Source organism: Camelina sativa, chromosome 9, assembly GCF_000633955.1.
Source record: "Camelina sativa cultivar DH55 chromosome 9, Cs, whole genome shotgun sequence".
Taxonomy (NCBI): Eukaryota; Viridiplantae; Streptophyta; class Magnoliopsida; order Brassicales; family Brassicaceae; genus Camelina; species Camelina sativa.
The window spans coordinates 33761560-33776569 of record NC_025693.1 but is presented as its reverse complement, the minus strand read 5'-3'; the positions used below and the strand labels follow the sequence as shown (position 1 = coordinate 33776569).

General features: G+C 32.7%; 5 protein-coding genes across 6 annotated transcripts; 2 read left to right on the top strand and 3 right to left on the bottom strand.

Moving 5' to 3' along the window:
- On the top strand, nucleotides 1374–3636 carry LOC104713925 (B3 domain-containing protein REM12-like). 2 transcript variants are annotated; one of them, XM_010431152.2, is made up of 5 exons: nucleotides 1374–1515; nucleotides 1729–1835; nucleotides 2199–2573; nucleotides 2659–2964; nucleotides 3046–3636. In XM_010431152.2, the coding sequence occupies exons 1-5, from the start codon at nucleotides 1473–1475 to the stop codon at nucleotides 3355–3357; spliced, it is 1143 nt and encodes a 380-aa protein (XP_010429454.1). In that variant the 5' UTR covers nucleotides 1374–1472; the 3' UTR covers nucleotides 3358–3636. The 2 variants fall into 2 exon arrangements, with proteins under 2 accessions (XP_010429454.1, XP_010429453.1); XM_010431151.2 differs by having other exon boundaries at nucleotides 3034–3636.
- Nucleotides 4375–5096, bottom strand: LOC104713924 (defensin-like protein 87). The gene is made up of 3 exons (XM_019229579.1): nucleotides 5040–5096; nucleotides 4796–4875; nucleotides 4375–4580 (listed from the first exon to the last, which is right to left on the bottom strand). Exons 2-3 carry the CDS (start codon nucleotides 4860–4862, stop codon nucleotides 4411–4413), a joined length of 237 nt encoding a protein of 78 aa, XP_019085124.1. The 5' UTR covers nucleotides 4863–4875; nucleotides 5040–5096; the 3' UTR covers nucleotides 4375–4410.
- On the bottom strand, nucleotides 6204–6968 carry LOC104713922 (defensin-like protein 87). Its single transcript, XM_019229578.1, has 3 exons — nucleotides 6911–6968; nucleotides 6660–6739; nucleotides 6204–6476 (listed from the first exon to the last, which is right to left on the bottom strand). Exons 2-3 carry the CDS (start codon nucleotides 6724–6726, stop codon nucleotides 6307–6309), a joined length of 237 nt encoding a protein of 78 aa, XP_019085123.1. The 5' UTR covers nucleotides 6727–6739; nucleotides 6911–6968; the 3' UTR covers nucleotides 6204–6306.
- LOC104713921 (protein P21-like) lies at nucleotides 9230–10221 on the top strand. Its single transcript, XM_010431150.2, has 2 exons — nucleotides 9230–9722; nucleotides 9836–10221. Exons 1-2 carry the CDS (start codon nucleotides 9268–9270, stop codon nucleotides 10077–10079), a joined length of 699 nt encoding a protein of 232 aa, XP_010429452.1. The 5' UTR covers nucleotides 9230–9267; the 3' UTR covers nucleotides 10080–10221.
- On the bottom strand, nucleotides 11179–14876 carry LOC104715933 (B3 domain-containing protein REM-like 1). Its single transcript, XM_010433296.2, has 10 exons — nucleotides 14852–14876; nucleotides 14683–14789; nucleotides 14373–14510; nucleotides 13703–14155; nucleotides 13036–13615; nucleotides 12835–12918; nucleotides 12612–12733; nucleotides 12060–12272; nucleotides 11545–11970; nucleotides 11179–11455 (listed from the first exon to the last, which is right to left on the bottom strand). The coding sequence occupies exons 1-10, from the start codon at nucleotides 14874–14876 to the stop codon at nucleotides 11216–11218; spliced, it is 2388 nt and encodes a 795-aa protein (XP_010431598.1). The 3' UTR covers nucleotides 11179–11215.

Genomic DNA, 15010 nt, shown 5'->3' with positions numbered 1-15010 from the left:
ATTAGGACACAAGATAGTTTTTTTTTTTTTAAATCAAACGGACACAAGATAGTCTAGTTTGGTGTGGTAGTGCGGATGGAGGGTTTTCAGTTAGGTCTACATATATGCTACTAATCCGGAAAGAATCACCAAAAAAGACCGCGTGTGGAGAGTGGTGACACCGGGAGAGTCAGGTTGTTTCTTTGGTTGGTTGGGCAACGAATGCTGACCGTTTTAGATGCCACTTATGTGATACAAACATTTGTCAAGTATGTTTGCTATGACGGTCTGGTGGGGTTGGAAGTGGTAATGTTTTGGGGGTTAATGGTAAATATCGGGATATGACAAGTTTTATAAAGGAATTAGCAAAAGAAGTGACCATGGCAAACCGAAAGATACATGGAAACCAGTCAGAGGTAACTCGGATCAAAAAAATGATAGGGTGGACGGTACCACCAATTGGTTGGGTGAAATTTAATACGTATAGTACTTCTCATGGTAACCCAAAATTGGCTACGACATGAGGGGTTTTGGAGGCCAAGAATGGAGTGTGGTGTGGAGGGGTTGCTCTTAATACCAGACGTTGTACGACAACTTTAGCGGAGCTACAAAGAATATATTACAGAATGTATATTGTCTGGAAGCGAAAAATTACATAATTGGGAATACATGAGGATTCTCTGTTGGTGGTCGGTTTTCTCAAGATAAGGATATTTGAAATACATCTGTTGTCTTTCATGATATGTTTATTTGAAATACATCAAAGAATTACACAGTTCGGAATAAATGTGGATTTTTTTTTTTGTTTTGTTTTACATAGTTGATTTTCTAAAATTTAAATGACTTATATTTATTTTTGGCTGAGTTGTCTATTGAATTATTTCATTTTAGGTTTATTTGTTAATAAAGATTTTTTTAAAAAAAAAATTGATGTTTTTTCTTCATTGATTTTTATTTTGGTTAATTGTTTTTTTCCACTGCCAGCTATTTTAAATTGTTGTTTTTTAAATCGAGGTAATCTTGTTTTCAAAAATTTAATTAATAATCTGTCGTAAACAAATTACTTTATATAATTTCCATTTCTAATTAAGTTAGAATTAATATTTTTTTTAAAAAATTCTTAACTAAATGAAAAAAAAAAAAATAAATTTCCAAGTCTCCAAATGACAAGTGACAACACAAACATCATAAAAGGTTCTAAGGTCAAAGATTTTCTTATTGATATTAATTTTTTGGTAAAAAAAAAAAGAAGCAATAAAAAGGTTATTCATATGAAAAACATGATATCTTTTCATAATTCAATTAATTTAATTATTTGCTGATAAAATATCATTTAATTAAGTAGATAATAAACGTTTTTGTTTAAAATTCATATCATCTATTTAATAAATTATTAAAAAAAAAAAGAAAAAACCCCAATTGTTTTGAGATATTCCGGAGCTTTCTATGAACAGCGCTTGGGTCACCACCGATCAAACCCAGAAGGAGTAGATATGATGATTGAGGATGCTTCAGATCATCACGACAACAACATCGGTAAGAATCAAATCATATTTATTATTTAAAAACTCTGTGGATGTAATTTTGCCTCAATCAAACTATATCTTATAATTCGATTGAAATCTGCAAAAATTTGAAGCAATTTTAAACATTAGTGAGATCAAAATTACTTGCTTTGGTAAGATTTGTTTCAAGAACAGGAAAATTAAAGCATCAAGGTTTAACCTTTTGGGTGTTTATATAATACAGAGTATCAAAGAAAGAAGAAAGTGAAGCAGAACAATCCTGAAACAGAACCAGATTGCTCTTGTTTTGTTGCCCATGTCACAGCTGCAAGTCTAGAAACAGATGCACTGGTTTGTTTTTTATTAACTGCACTATTGCATACTCATGTTGTTGTTTCTTAGATGTGGGCATTTTGGTTTTGGTTTGTCATGAAACTTAGACAAAGTGTTCTTTACAGGATGGTCTAATAATGAGATGTCTGAACCCTTTTAGTCTAAGTGATATGCAATTCAGTCTTGTGACTGTTAGCTGGGCATTTCTGTTTGGTTTAGGAAAAACTTGTGAAAGTTAGCTCCAAAGCTTGTCAAAATATTTTATATTCAGTTTTTTGGAAGTGGTTTTTTTTTTTTTCAAGTTAGTCATGAAAACTAAACACAGCTTTGGTGTCATGAAGAAATGCTGAAAATGTTTGAAACCCTTTGTCTGTTTTGCAGTATCTTCCACAAGATTTTACAAGCTCTAATGATCTTAAAAGAAAATGCTGCAAGATTGTTTTAAAAGATGGAGAGGAAAGATCATGGGCGATGGATCTGCGGTTCAACAAATTATCTGATACTTGTTACATAAGCAGAGGTTGGAAACATTTCTGTGACGAAAACGGCAAATATGCAGGAAGCTTTTTCACGTTCAAGCTAATGGAAAACGGGGAAACGCCTTTGCTCAGTGTCTGGCCTACAAAATCTGAGAATGATAGAACACATGGAGACAATAACAGTAGTCACAGTGATAGTGATTCAACTTCACCACCAAACCGTAACAGATTTGTGACTTTAACACTTACAAATGACAGCCTTAAAAGCAGTAGACTGGTGAGTTCATCAAACAATAACTGTTGATAGTTTTATTGCACAACAAAAGTGTGTTTATTTTAATTCTCTATTGAATATTTTCCAGTATCTTCCATTGCCATTTGTGAGGGAAAATGGTATGAACAACCCAAGGATGGTAACTTTGTTGGGAAAAGATGGTATAAGGTGGGCGGCGAACCTTCTACGTGAAAACTCAGGAAGAATGAGTTTGGGAAAAGGTATGAAAGATTTCTCTAGAGCAAACGGATTGAAGATAGGTGAATCCTTCACACTGGAGTTAATATGGGAAAATGCAACTCCTGTACTCAATTTGTTCTGTAAGGAAGTAAAAATCCAGAACCGATTTGTGACACTAACAGTTACACATGACAGCCTTAACAACAATAGACTGGTGAGTTTCAGTCAACTCGTGTTTTAGAAGGTTAGTTAGTTATATTACTTGTGTTCTTATTGGTTATAGAATCTTTTCCAGGGTCTTCCATTGTCATTCATGAGAGAAAATGATATGAACAAACCTGGGAAAATAGCTTTATTGGGAAAAGATGGTACAAAGTGGATTGCAAATCTTCTACAAGAAAGCAGAGGGAGAATGAGTTTAGGAAAGGGCTGGAAAGAGTTTGCAAAAGCAAACGGCTTAGAGGTTGGTGTATCTTTCACGTTGGAGTCGATTTGGGAAGATACAACTCCTATGCTCGGTTTGTTCAGTATAGAGTCCACAAGTGATAAGAGGCAGCAAGGAGAGTGTTGTTCAAATGCTAGCGAGAATAAGTCTATTTCAACATAACCTTAGCAATGGAAACAAAACTAAGAAATACAAGAACAACATATAGGAGAGGTGCAATTCATCTTCACTAAATTCAAAACTGATATGTGACATTAGCACTTGTACCTGATGTCAAAGTTTGTACATTGGTAAGGTAATAAACAGTTCTTGTTTCAAAGGTGGGTTAGTTTCTATCTTGAATTCTAATCAATATCTAGTGGTGTTGTTTTTCTTGAAATCTTGACAGTATCTTCCAACTAAATTCATGAGAGCTAATGGCATTGAATATTCATGGGAAAACTCTGTTGGGTAAACAGAAAATGAAATGATGTATATGCATAATGTAATTGGAGAAACTTTTGCGAGGCTATAATGGCGTAAAGAGTTATGCCTTCACTTCTTGACTAAAAGAAAAATATGTTTAGTTAGAAGCATGTAAACTGCAACAAGTCTTATTCTAAAACCAATTTTTTTGTTTGGTTGTTAAGTTAAATTAGAATGTTCATGTGATTCTTTATTTCATGAATACACTAGCAAAAAAAACGAAAATGATCTGTTTTATACAACTCAGCAAAACTGGCAAAACCTGGTATGGTCATATGAACAATTGATTGTAGCGAATGTCGAATGAGTCAGCTTTGGAGCATTAATTAACAACGCAGTTTCTTTTTCCCAATTGATGTATGATAGTGAAGGTAAACTACTGAAGAAACGCAAGCCAAGAAGCATGCCTTGATGATACCTTAGATTTGTTTGAATGTGCGAGCGAGTATGTGTTGTTGTATTGTTCCAAGTACACAACTATTGTTCAAATGATGCAGCTCAATGGTGATCATCTACAACTATAGTAGGATCATATATAGTTTCTTTAATTTTAGTTTTTTCACTTTTTGGGTTGGATTGAATGATGATCTTCAAAGGTTTAATTTGGATATTATTATTTTTGTTTTTGTTTTATTTATTAGGTTGTGAGATAATGGTATCATAGAATTAGGATGAGATCATAATTTTTTTGTCATATACATACTTTTATTCATACTGAATATAGAGTACATATTATAAATTACGAATCATTTAGTTTTTAGGAGCAATGGAGAAGTGACGATCCCAGCAGCAACAATACAAATCACCTAAGAATTTTGTACAAACACCTCCTCTCTGGGTACCCAAGGCTCCACATCTTTCATCGCATGCCTTTTGGCCTTTACACGCCCCCGCAATACGACAAGTAGCCTGAAGTTGACCTATTTGGATCATTAACATTAACAACATGTTTATTACAAGATAATTTAAAAAAATATTTTTTAACATGTTTATCGTAAAGAGAAACACAACTTCTTATTTATAAGAATTTTAACTCCACTCCACTAAAATATATTTGAATGTTTTAAATGGATTACAGATCGAGAAACACATTTTTGGTGTTCACACAATATAACAAAGAAATAAGTAAGTTTACCTGCAACCATGGGCGTAAGGATCAGGGCAACGACCATTAAAAGAAATATAATTTTCTTGGTTGTCATTTGTCGGAATAGTCTTCAAAAAAAAAAATGTAAAGAAAAGTAAGGTTCAAAATCACTGTTTGAAGAAAATCTTGTATTAGAGACATATTAATACATAGAAAAACGAAACAGCAAAAAATATGTGTATTCAAAAATATATATGTTAATAGAATAACAAAATTAGAACACATGATTAACCTTTCTTTTTTCTTATATTTTTGTTACTCACGAAGAACTTATTCAGGTTGTCTTGAGTGTGTATCTTAGTATCTATATATACATATATATATATATATATATATATATTTATTCTAAGTTATGAAATGAAAATTCTGTAATGAGTTTTCGTAACATAACTTTGACTAAAATCTTGGTCAACAGATTTTAGTATTTATCATATTTCCAATTCAAATTGGGTTTACATAATAAGTTATTAATTATTTTATACTTAAAATATATATTCTATCAAATTTTCTTGTATATCAGGAATGAAAATACTGTATATAGATTGAACAGAATCGCGTAAATTTAATTAAATATTTATTTTTATTTAAACATATAATTACTTTAATATATCAATAAATAATATAATAAAAGTGTTCAAAACAGTCACTGTTCAAGACTTCCCAAATATATAGGAGCCATACAATTTTTAATGAATCACTTGAGTACATATTTTTTGTGATATCAGTCACAAGAAAACATAATGTATAATAATGGACTTTCCAAATGAAATTTTCAATCAAAATTATGTGAAATGATTGTTTTTAAAATAAATTTTTACGACTACAATCTTTTATAAGTATTTATAATAATTTTAATAGTAAAACTTATATCACATTTTTCAGGAAAAATTTCTATAAACCCCATATTTAAAAAAAAACAAACTAATAAAAATATCTTTAAAAAAGCACAAAATTTCTTTACTCAAAAGCCCAATTTATGCCCATTAACCCGAACAGTTTGGGTTAAAAAGAAATATAACTGAATGGTTTGAATGTAGGATTCTGTTTGTTTTAGATTGGTTTGAGCTTACTTTGGTTTGGTTTGGTTCAGTTTAAACGCACATCTCTATCATTGACTAAAAAAAATACTGAAATAGAACTGTTAAAGTATCCATCTCTAGCATTACACAGCTCAAACACAACATCAACTAGCTGAAAGTTATATGTTGATCAAAAACCTAAAGATCTCATGGAAATCGATGTCGATGATCGTAATAAAATATGCCCTTCATCAAAAAAAAATTCACTTTTTGGGTTGGATTGAATGATCTTCAAAGGTTTTATTTGGATATTATTTTATTGTTTTTTTGTGTTGTATTTATTAGGTTGTGAGAATTGATGGTATCATAGAATTAGGATGAGATCATAATTTTTTTTCTTACACATACTTCTATTCATACTGATGCGAATATATATTGTTTGAGTTGAATAGAGAGTACATATTATAAGTTACGAATCATTTAGTTTTTAGGAGCAATGGAGAAGTGAAGATCCCAGCAGCAACAATACAAATCACCTAAGAATTTTGTACAAACACCTCCTCTCTGGGTACCCAAGGCTGCACATCTTTCATCGCATGCCTTTTGGCCTTTACACATCCCCGCAATACGACATGTAGCCTGAAGTTGACCTATTTCGATCATTAACATTAACAACATGTTTAATACAAGATAATTAAAAAATAATTTTCAAGATGTTTATTGTAAAGAGAAATAAGAATTTTAACTCCACTCCATTAAAACATATTTTCTTGGTGTTCGAGAAACACATTTTTGGTGTTCACACAATATAACAAAGAAATAAGTAAGTTTACCTGCAACCATGGGCGTAAGGATCAGGGCAACGACCATTAAAAGAAATATAATTTTCTTGGTTGTCATTTGTCGGAATAGTCTTCAAAAAAAAAAAAAAATGTAAAGAAACGTAAGGTTCAAAATCACTATTTGAAGAAAATCTTGTATTAGAGACATATATGTACATAGAATAACGAAACTGCAATAATATGTGTTGGAATGCCCAAAAATTTATGTTAATAGAATAACAAAACTAGAACACATGATTAACCTTTATTTTTTTCTTATATTTTTGTTACTCACGAAGAACTTATTCAGGTTTTCTTGAGTGTGTATCTTAGTATCTATATATACATATACAAATATATATATATATATATATTCTAAATTATGAAATGAAAATTGTGTAATGAGTTTTCCATAATATAACTTTTACTATAATTTTGGTCAACAGATTTTAGTATTTATCATATTTCCAATTCAGATTGGGTTTACATAATAAGTTATTAGTTACTTTATACTAAAATATAAATTTCTATCAAATATTTTTGTATATCACGAATGAAAATACACACTCATTTTTGTATATCGATTGAACAGAATCAGGTAAATTTAATTAAATAACGTTATTTTTATTTAAACATAGAATTACTTTGATATATCAATAAATAATAGAATAAAAGTGTTCAAAACAGTCACTGTTCAAGACTTCCCAAATATATAGGAGCCATAGAATTTTTAATTGAATCACTTGAGTCCATATTGTTTGTGATATCAATCACAAGAAAAAATAATGTATTATAATGGACTTTTCAAATTAAATTTTAAATCAAAATTATGTTAAGTAAATGTTTTTAAGATATTTTTTTTACGATTACAACCTTTGAAAATAAATTTATTATAATTTTAATAACAAAAATTATATCGTATTCTAAGACTATCCTCATTAGTGTGATCCTTAGTTGTTTCTTAAGGTAATTTTTAATAATAAAAAGGGAAGAAGAAACTTTGTTAAAAGAAAAGGAAAATTTTGTTGATTATTGGTAGAACCAAGTTAAAGTGTTTCTTAGTAATAAATATAATAAAATAATAATTAATAACTTAAAATATTCAAAATTATTTTATATATCATAGAAACATATTTTAATAATAAAAACATAAAATAACATACAACATTTAAAATTAAAACATAAAATGTTTTTAAAAAATGTCGTCTGCTTCACCGGAACCAAATCGACGACGAATCCATTAAGAATCAGATGTGGGAATCAATTGGAAGAAAAGAAAGAAGTAACAAGACGATTTTGTGGAGAAAGAGATAGAAGAGAAAACTCGAAAATGAAATAGAAAGGCCAAAAAAAAATTTACCCCATTAATCTCATTTCACCTTTCAACCCATTGATATTGCGCCACCTATCCTTAAGAAACGTTTCTTGTGATCCTAAAATAAGAAACGTTTCTTACAGTTCTTACATTTTGTTTCATTAATAATTAATTTCTCTAACTAAGAAATTTTCTAAGAAACAACTAAGAACCACCAATGAGGATAGTCTTAGAGGAAAGGTCCATCCGTCCATGGCCCATATTTTTTTATATAAAAAAAAAATAATTAAAAAGGTCCAGGAGTTGATAATACATTCAGTGGATAATTTTAATGTTTGGCATCTCAAAGTTGGTAGACTTGTCAAGCAAATCCAAGGTGATGGACTGATGGTAAAGTTGGATTTCTATACATAATTTAATGAAGCTTCAACAGAAATAATAGAATGACCAACACACGCGAAGTCCACACACACACATATCAAGTTTTTGTTACTTTCTAATTATTTTCTGAATATGACAATTCTTTGTTGCTTAGTATCTTAGAAAAATCAATTCAAAAATTATAATAGCTCAAAACTGAACTAGCTAGACCAAATTAACGATGGCTTCAAAATATTAAATCATGAAAAATTTCCACCATATAAAGAGTATGAGTATTACATTGGCTAGAACTATAGATTTTTAATCTATTCCGATATTGTGATTGCGTCCTCCTTACTCCGATCCTTGTTAAAAGTTTAGTACGATTTTTAGTTTCAACCGTGTGGCCATCTCATTCTTACATTAATCAATTCTATGCAATTCTCTGTTTTAGTTGTCATCGTTTTGTGCATTCCGTACTCACATAGTCACATTGAGTTGATTTTGATATGGTCGGCATCCTCAAAGTCGGTAGACTTGTCAAACAAATCCAAGTAATAGACTGATGGTAAAGTAGGATTTCATGGACGTACATAATGAAGTTTCAATAGAAATAATTGAATAATCTACACACAAGCGAAGTCCACACACATACACATATCAAGGTTTTGTTACTTTCTAATTATTTCCTGAATATGACAATTCTTTTGTTGCTTAGTATCTTAGAAAAATCAATTCAAAAAGTAAAATATGTTAGAAAAACACTGAACTAGCTAGACCAACTTATTAACGATGGCTTTCCAAATATTAAATCATGGAAAATTTCCACCATATAATCGTTATCTATTAAAATCACAATATTATTAACCCTTGGTTGACATTTCTATATAAATACCAGATGACCACAATCTAGCAAAGAACAAGCCCCATAGAGTACTTAAAAAAATGGCTTATCATAAAACCATCCCCATAGTATTTTTCTTTGCATTTGTTACCATTATATACTTTGTGATCTCAGCAGAAGCAGCTACGTTCACAGTGAAGAACAGTTGCCCATATGTTGTTTGGGCCGCCACATCTGCTCCAGAAAAACCTGGCGGTGGGAAGCAACTCAACCAAGGCGAAACATGGAGCGTTTCTTACGATCCAGGGACCATCCGAGCTCGGATTTGGGGTCGCACCAATTGCAAGTTCGATAACTCTGGAAGAGGTGGATGCCAGACTGGAGACTGTAATGGTCTCCTTGAGTGCAATTCTTATGGACGAGCACCAAATACTTTGGCAGAATTTTCTCTCAAACAATATGCAGACCAAGATTTCATCGATATCTCGGTGATCGATGGATTTAATATCCCAATGGAGTTTAGTTCTGCATCTGGACAATGTAGTCGTGTTATCAGGTAAATCAAATTTCAAATTTGACATAACAATAACTAATACCATGTAATTACGTATATTTTTTTTTTTTTGTGTGAAACAATTTATTTTATATATATATATATCCATTGGACAGGTGTACCGGAGATATTATAGCGCAATGTCCTGACCAACTAAGAATGGATGGTGCTTGCAACGGACCGTGTCCGGTGTTGAAGACGGAGGAACATTGTTGCAACTCCGGTAATTGTGGACCAACCCCACTCTCTATGTTCTTCAAGCAACGTTGTCCAGACGCCTATAGTTACCCTAAAGATGATCCTTCAAGTCTATTCACTTGCAATACTGGAACCAACTACAATGTCATTTTCTGTCCATGAATGAAAACGATTCTCAATGCATATGCATATGCATATATAGGAGAAAACAAAACCAAATAATTAACTGCTCTGAATAAGATCGATTGATGTTTCATCTGGCTTATCAATAGTTGAAAATTCAGTACATATATATTTATATACTCTCGTCGGTGGTTTTCTAGCAAGTGAATTAAACATGGGTCTTGTTTTGTGACAAATCAAATAAAGTAAGTAAATTGAAACGGAGTGAATAATATTTTCGTGTCTAATTAAACAATTGCATACGTCCATGTCTCACATGCACACATCTATTATACGTGCTTATATTTTCTTGGGGTGTAACTAAAGCAAGTTTGAGTTGGGTTTGTAATGCTTACTTTTCTCTGAGCTTATTTTACCATCACCATGATCTTCTCAGCTACAATTCAACATGATCCAACTGTCCTATACTTCATTAAATGGGACTACCTATGACTTTTATAAGCCACCATGTGGCCATATATCGCATTTGAATCTTCTACTGGCTTATCTTCTATTTTTGTCGTCTCTCCATGGATTTAACTTAAAATACAAAGATTATTAGGAATGCTGTCTTATCTTCCGTCGGTTCCATTTTTTCTTCTTCTTTCATGTTGACAGCTCTAAAGGGCTACATATCTTCGAACAAGGAACTGTTGCATTGGAAGATTAAAAGAAGAAAAAAAGAAAAAAAGTCATTTCGGTCTCCTATGTTGTGAATGTGCATTTTATTTTTCTCAAACATTCCAAAAGAAGTCACTGCTAGGTTTTGTGGGAAAATATTACTTCTCGGTATCTTTAGAACACTCTCCTTCATGCATTGTATACTTGGACAAATTGAGCTTAGGAGTTATGTTATTCCAGATTGACTTCAACGTTAAACATTTGAACGGATAACATAATTAATTAGAGGACAAAACATATAACTAACCATCCGGGAAAAAGAGTTGATTATATGAAATTTTGTCTACATTTTATGAGATTGTGATGTGCAAGTATTAATGTCACTACATGGGTCAATACATGTTACACATCCAACCAAGCATAATTAATTCAAATAAAATGGACAAATATACTGTAACTACCATTATAAGCTATGATATATACTTAACATTTATATATTGGCTCTCCTTCACTCCTTAGATGGAGTAGAAGTTAAATACATGGTTTGTATCTTCTTTGGGAATGAATTCCAAAATAAAAGACTCCCCTAACATCACACCATTCGCCTCACAAAAACCTTTCCAACCATTTCCCAAAACGACAGTTCCATCTCTCGGCAGTAAATATGCAAACCACTTCATACCTCCTCTACCCAACAAAGTTATCTGTCCAGGTTTGTTGATGCCATTAATTCTCATGAATTTACTTGGAAGATGCTGCGAGATATTTGAACAAACACAACCTCATTACCAATTGAAAAATTCAAAACAGAACCTCTAAAGCAAGAGTTGTTTGACAAGCTTACCAAAGTACCATCTCTAACATCTTCAGGTGTAAGTGTTAACGTCACGAATCGGTTTTGGATATCTGAAGAAGAATTTTGTATTCTAGGACAATACGTTCTTTTCTCCAACTCCCGTGAGTTTCTCTCTTCTCTGTTTGTGAAATGAGACTCTTTTGGAAAATCACTTTGTCCTCTAACAGTGCTAGACTCTATATAGAGCAAACTGAGCACATGAGATGCGTTTTGCCCAATTGACTCGAACGTGATGGAATCGCCCGTCTTTAAGCCATTTTCTTTAGCAAAATTTTTCCAGCCTTTACCTAAACTCATCCTTCCTCTTCTTTCTAGTAGAAGACTTACGAGCCACTTTGCACCATTTTTACCTAACAAAGTTATCTCTCCAGGCTTATTCATGTTATTCTCCGTCATGAATTCCAACGGAAGACGCTAGAAAATATATGAAAAAAGAATAGAATATGAGACCCTTTCGGTATGTGATGATAAAAAGAACAATAGTTGATTGGTCGTTAACATACCAGTCTACCATGTCGGAGACTGTCGGGTGTTATTGTTAATGTAAGGAATCGGTTTTGTCTTGGTGAAATTGAAGCTATACATCTGAGATGATTCTCCTCTCTTCCACATGAGCTGCTCTCCACCATGTTGTTTTTGTCTTTGCTGTTTTCACCTTCACTGATCTTTTTTTCCACGCTAGGCCCTATGGGAAGAGACTCTTTTGCTGCTAGCCGCTATAGGATGGTAATATTGCCAACGTGAAAGATCATTTTGGTTAGGTTCATGAATCAATAAGAAAATAGTAATAAACCATATGAATCAAACAAAATAAATAAAAAGGTTTTGCTTCAGTTAACAACCAAACTGAAGTAAACAGACGAAGCTCATATAGTTAAACAAGATGTTACAATCAACAAAAACCAGATTCAAGTTTCGTTGGTTTGATTTTTTTTTACTTCAACAGAACTTGACTCAACTGTACGAACACCAAAACAGCTAATGAATATGCAAAAACTTTTGCATGAGATTTCAGTTAATGCAGAAGTAAAATAAACTGAGATTTTGTAACACACCAGTTCATTTGTGTGTAGATTCGAAGTTGTTGTGACATGGGCTCCAAAACGAGAGTGGTCTGATGAGTAATTTTCCTCTGTTTCTGGATTGTTCTTCCTCACTCTCTTCTTACTTGGACCCTCTGTATCAGAAACACCCCACATGTTAAAACCACATGTGAAACAATTTCACCAAAGCAAGTAATGATGGTACTAAAATCAAATAGAAGAGAACTGACTATACCAAAATTGTCGTGATCATCACCATCATATGATGAAAAGCCTGCTTCTTTTCTTAAATGCGGATGCATTTTCATTGAAATGTTACCTGTATCAGAAAAAATCCATATACATTAAATCATATCTAAATATTGATATCAAAGTTCAATTAAAACATATTTCCAGATTAACTCCAGTTCATAGGATATATATTCATCGAACTTACCGATTCTGTCATGATCATTGTTGCTGCTTGGAGCCGGTACATCTCGAATACCAAAAAAATAGGGTCCCAAATCTGAGATCTGTAACATATTACCTCCTTCATTTCTATAAATGAAGACCTCGTTGGTTTGAAGATGAAGAGCACCTTGGTTAATTATACCAGACGGACGTGTTAGTGCCATGAACTGGTTTTGGATTGCTGAAGATGATTCTCTACTTCTAGGAGGATGCTTTTTGCTCTCTTCTCTGTTGTTATCTGACTTTCTAGCCTTGTTTCCACTACTAGGTTCTATGGAAAGATACTCTTTAGAAAAGTCACTTTGCCCTCTACCACTGCTAGACTCTATACGAAGCAAATGGAGAATAGGAGTTGCGTTTTCCCATATTAACTCCAACGTGATGGAATCATCCGTCCTTAAACCATTTGCTTTAGCAAAATCTTTCCAGCCTTTTCCCAAACTCATTCTCCCTCTTTTTTCTAGTAGAAGACTTACTAGCCACTTTGCACCATCTTTACCTAAAAGAGTTATCTCCCCGGGCTTGTCCATGTTATTCTCCGCCATGAATTGCAATGGAAGACGCTATAAAATATATAAACAGGATATGTTATTTCAGCAATACCTTTCTTGAAGGGATGAAATCGAACAAGAGTTGATTGTTGAACTTACTAGTCTACCATGTTTGAGACTGTCAGGTGTGATTGTTAATGTCAGTATGTGGTTTTGGCTTGATGAAGTTGAATCTATACATCTCATATGATTATTCTCTCTCTTCCACGAGCTGCTCTCATCTTTGTTGGTCTCAGGCTCTGTGGGAAGAGGCACTTTCTCACTTGCTTCTGAACACCCTACTCCGCCTACTCTTGTGTCAGTGATGTACTCTTCAGAACACAAACTGAGCACAGGAATTGTGTCTTCCCAACATAACCTGAGTGTAACGGATTCACCAGTCTTTAAGCCGTTTGCTTTAACAAAACTTTTCCAGCCATCTCCCAAAGTCATTCTTCCTCTGGTGTTTTCCAAGAGAAGATTCGCCAGCCACTTTGAACCATCTTTGCCCAACAAATATATCTTCCCAGGTTTGTTTATCCCATTCTCCCTCGTGAATTGCATTGGAAGACGCTACATAGATGATTTTGAACAAGAGTCAACAAAAGCAATAAAGGAATAATGTAGGAAACTTAACAGGTANTATAACGTTTAATAATCAATTATTGTTCGATCAAATTCAACTGTTCATATACGCGCCGAGTTTTCGAATTTTTCTTAATAAAATTGTATATGGCTAATACTAAAACTCGATCTTTTGAGGAGAAGATGACCAAAGTTNCTTACTTACCAGTCTACAATGTCTGCCATCAACTGGTGCAAGTCTAAATGTAATAAAATGTTTATCACTTGACGAAACTATCTGTGGTGGACTCTTGCTGCATTTCCTTATAAGACCATTTGAGCTAGTGAAATCTTGTGGAAGATACTGCAAACACCAGTTTCAAAAGTGTCATAATCAATGACACCAAGCTAAAACAACTCAATGATAAAAAGAGCCAACATGGATGAACACTTGGGTTAGCTTCATGATTCTATATGAAACAAGTCTAAGAGAGCTAGAATAAACCAAACAATAGAATTGGATAATACAAACGCACCAGTCTACCAGATTGCTGACTTGAAGCTGTGACATGGGCATTAAAACAAGAGTAATCTGGTTCTGTTTCAGTATTGCTCTGCTTCACTTTCTTCTTTCTTTGAAACTCTGAATCAGAAGCACCCAAAATGTTAAAACCTTTAATTTTCAATTCTTGAATAAAATCAGACCAAAGCAAGTAATCTTTGGCCACATTCGTATATGATAATACTTAAAGTCCCTAAATTTGCAGTTGTTCCTTACTTTTACAGAGTTCAATCGAATTATCAAACTGGTTCTCAGAGTTCAATTAAGACATTTTCGTAGAATTAAAAAAAAAAAAAAAAAAA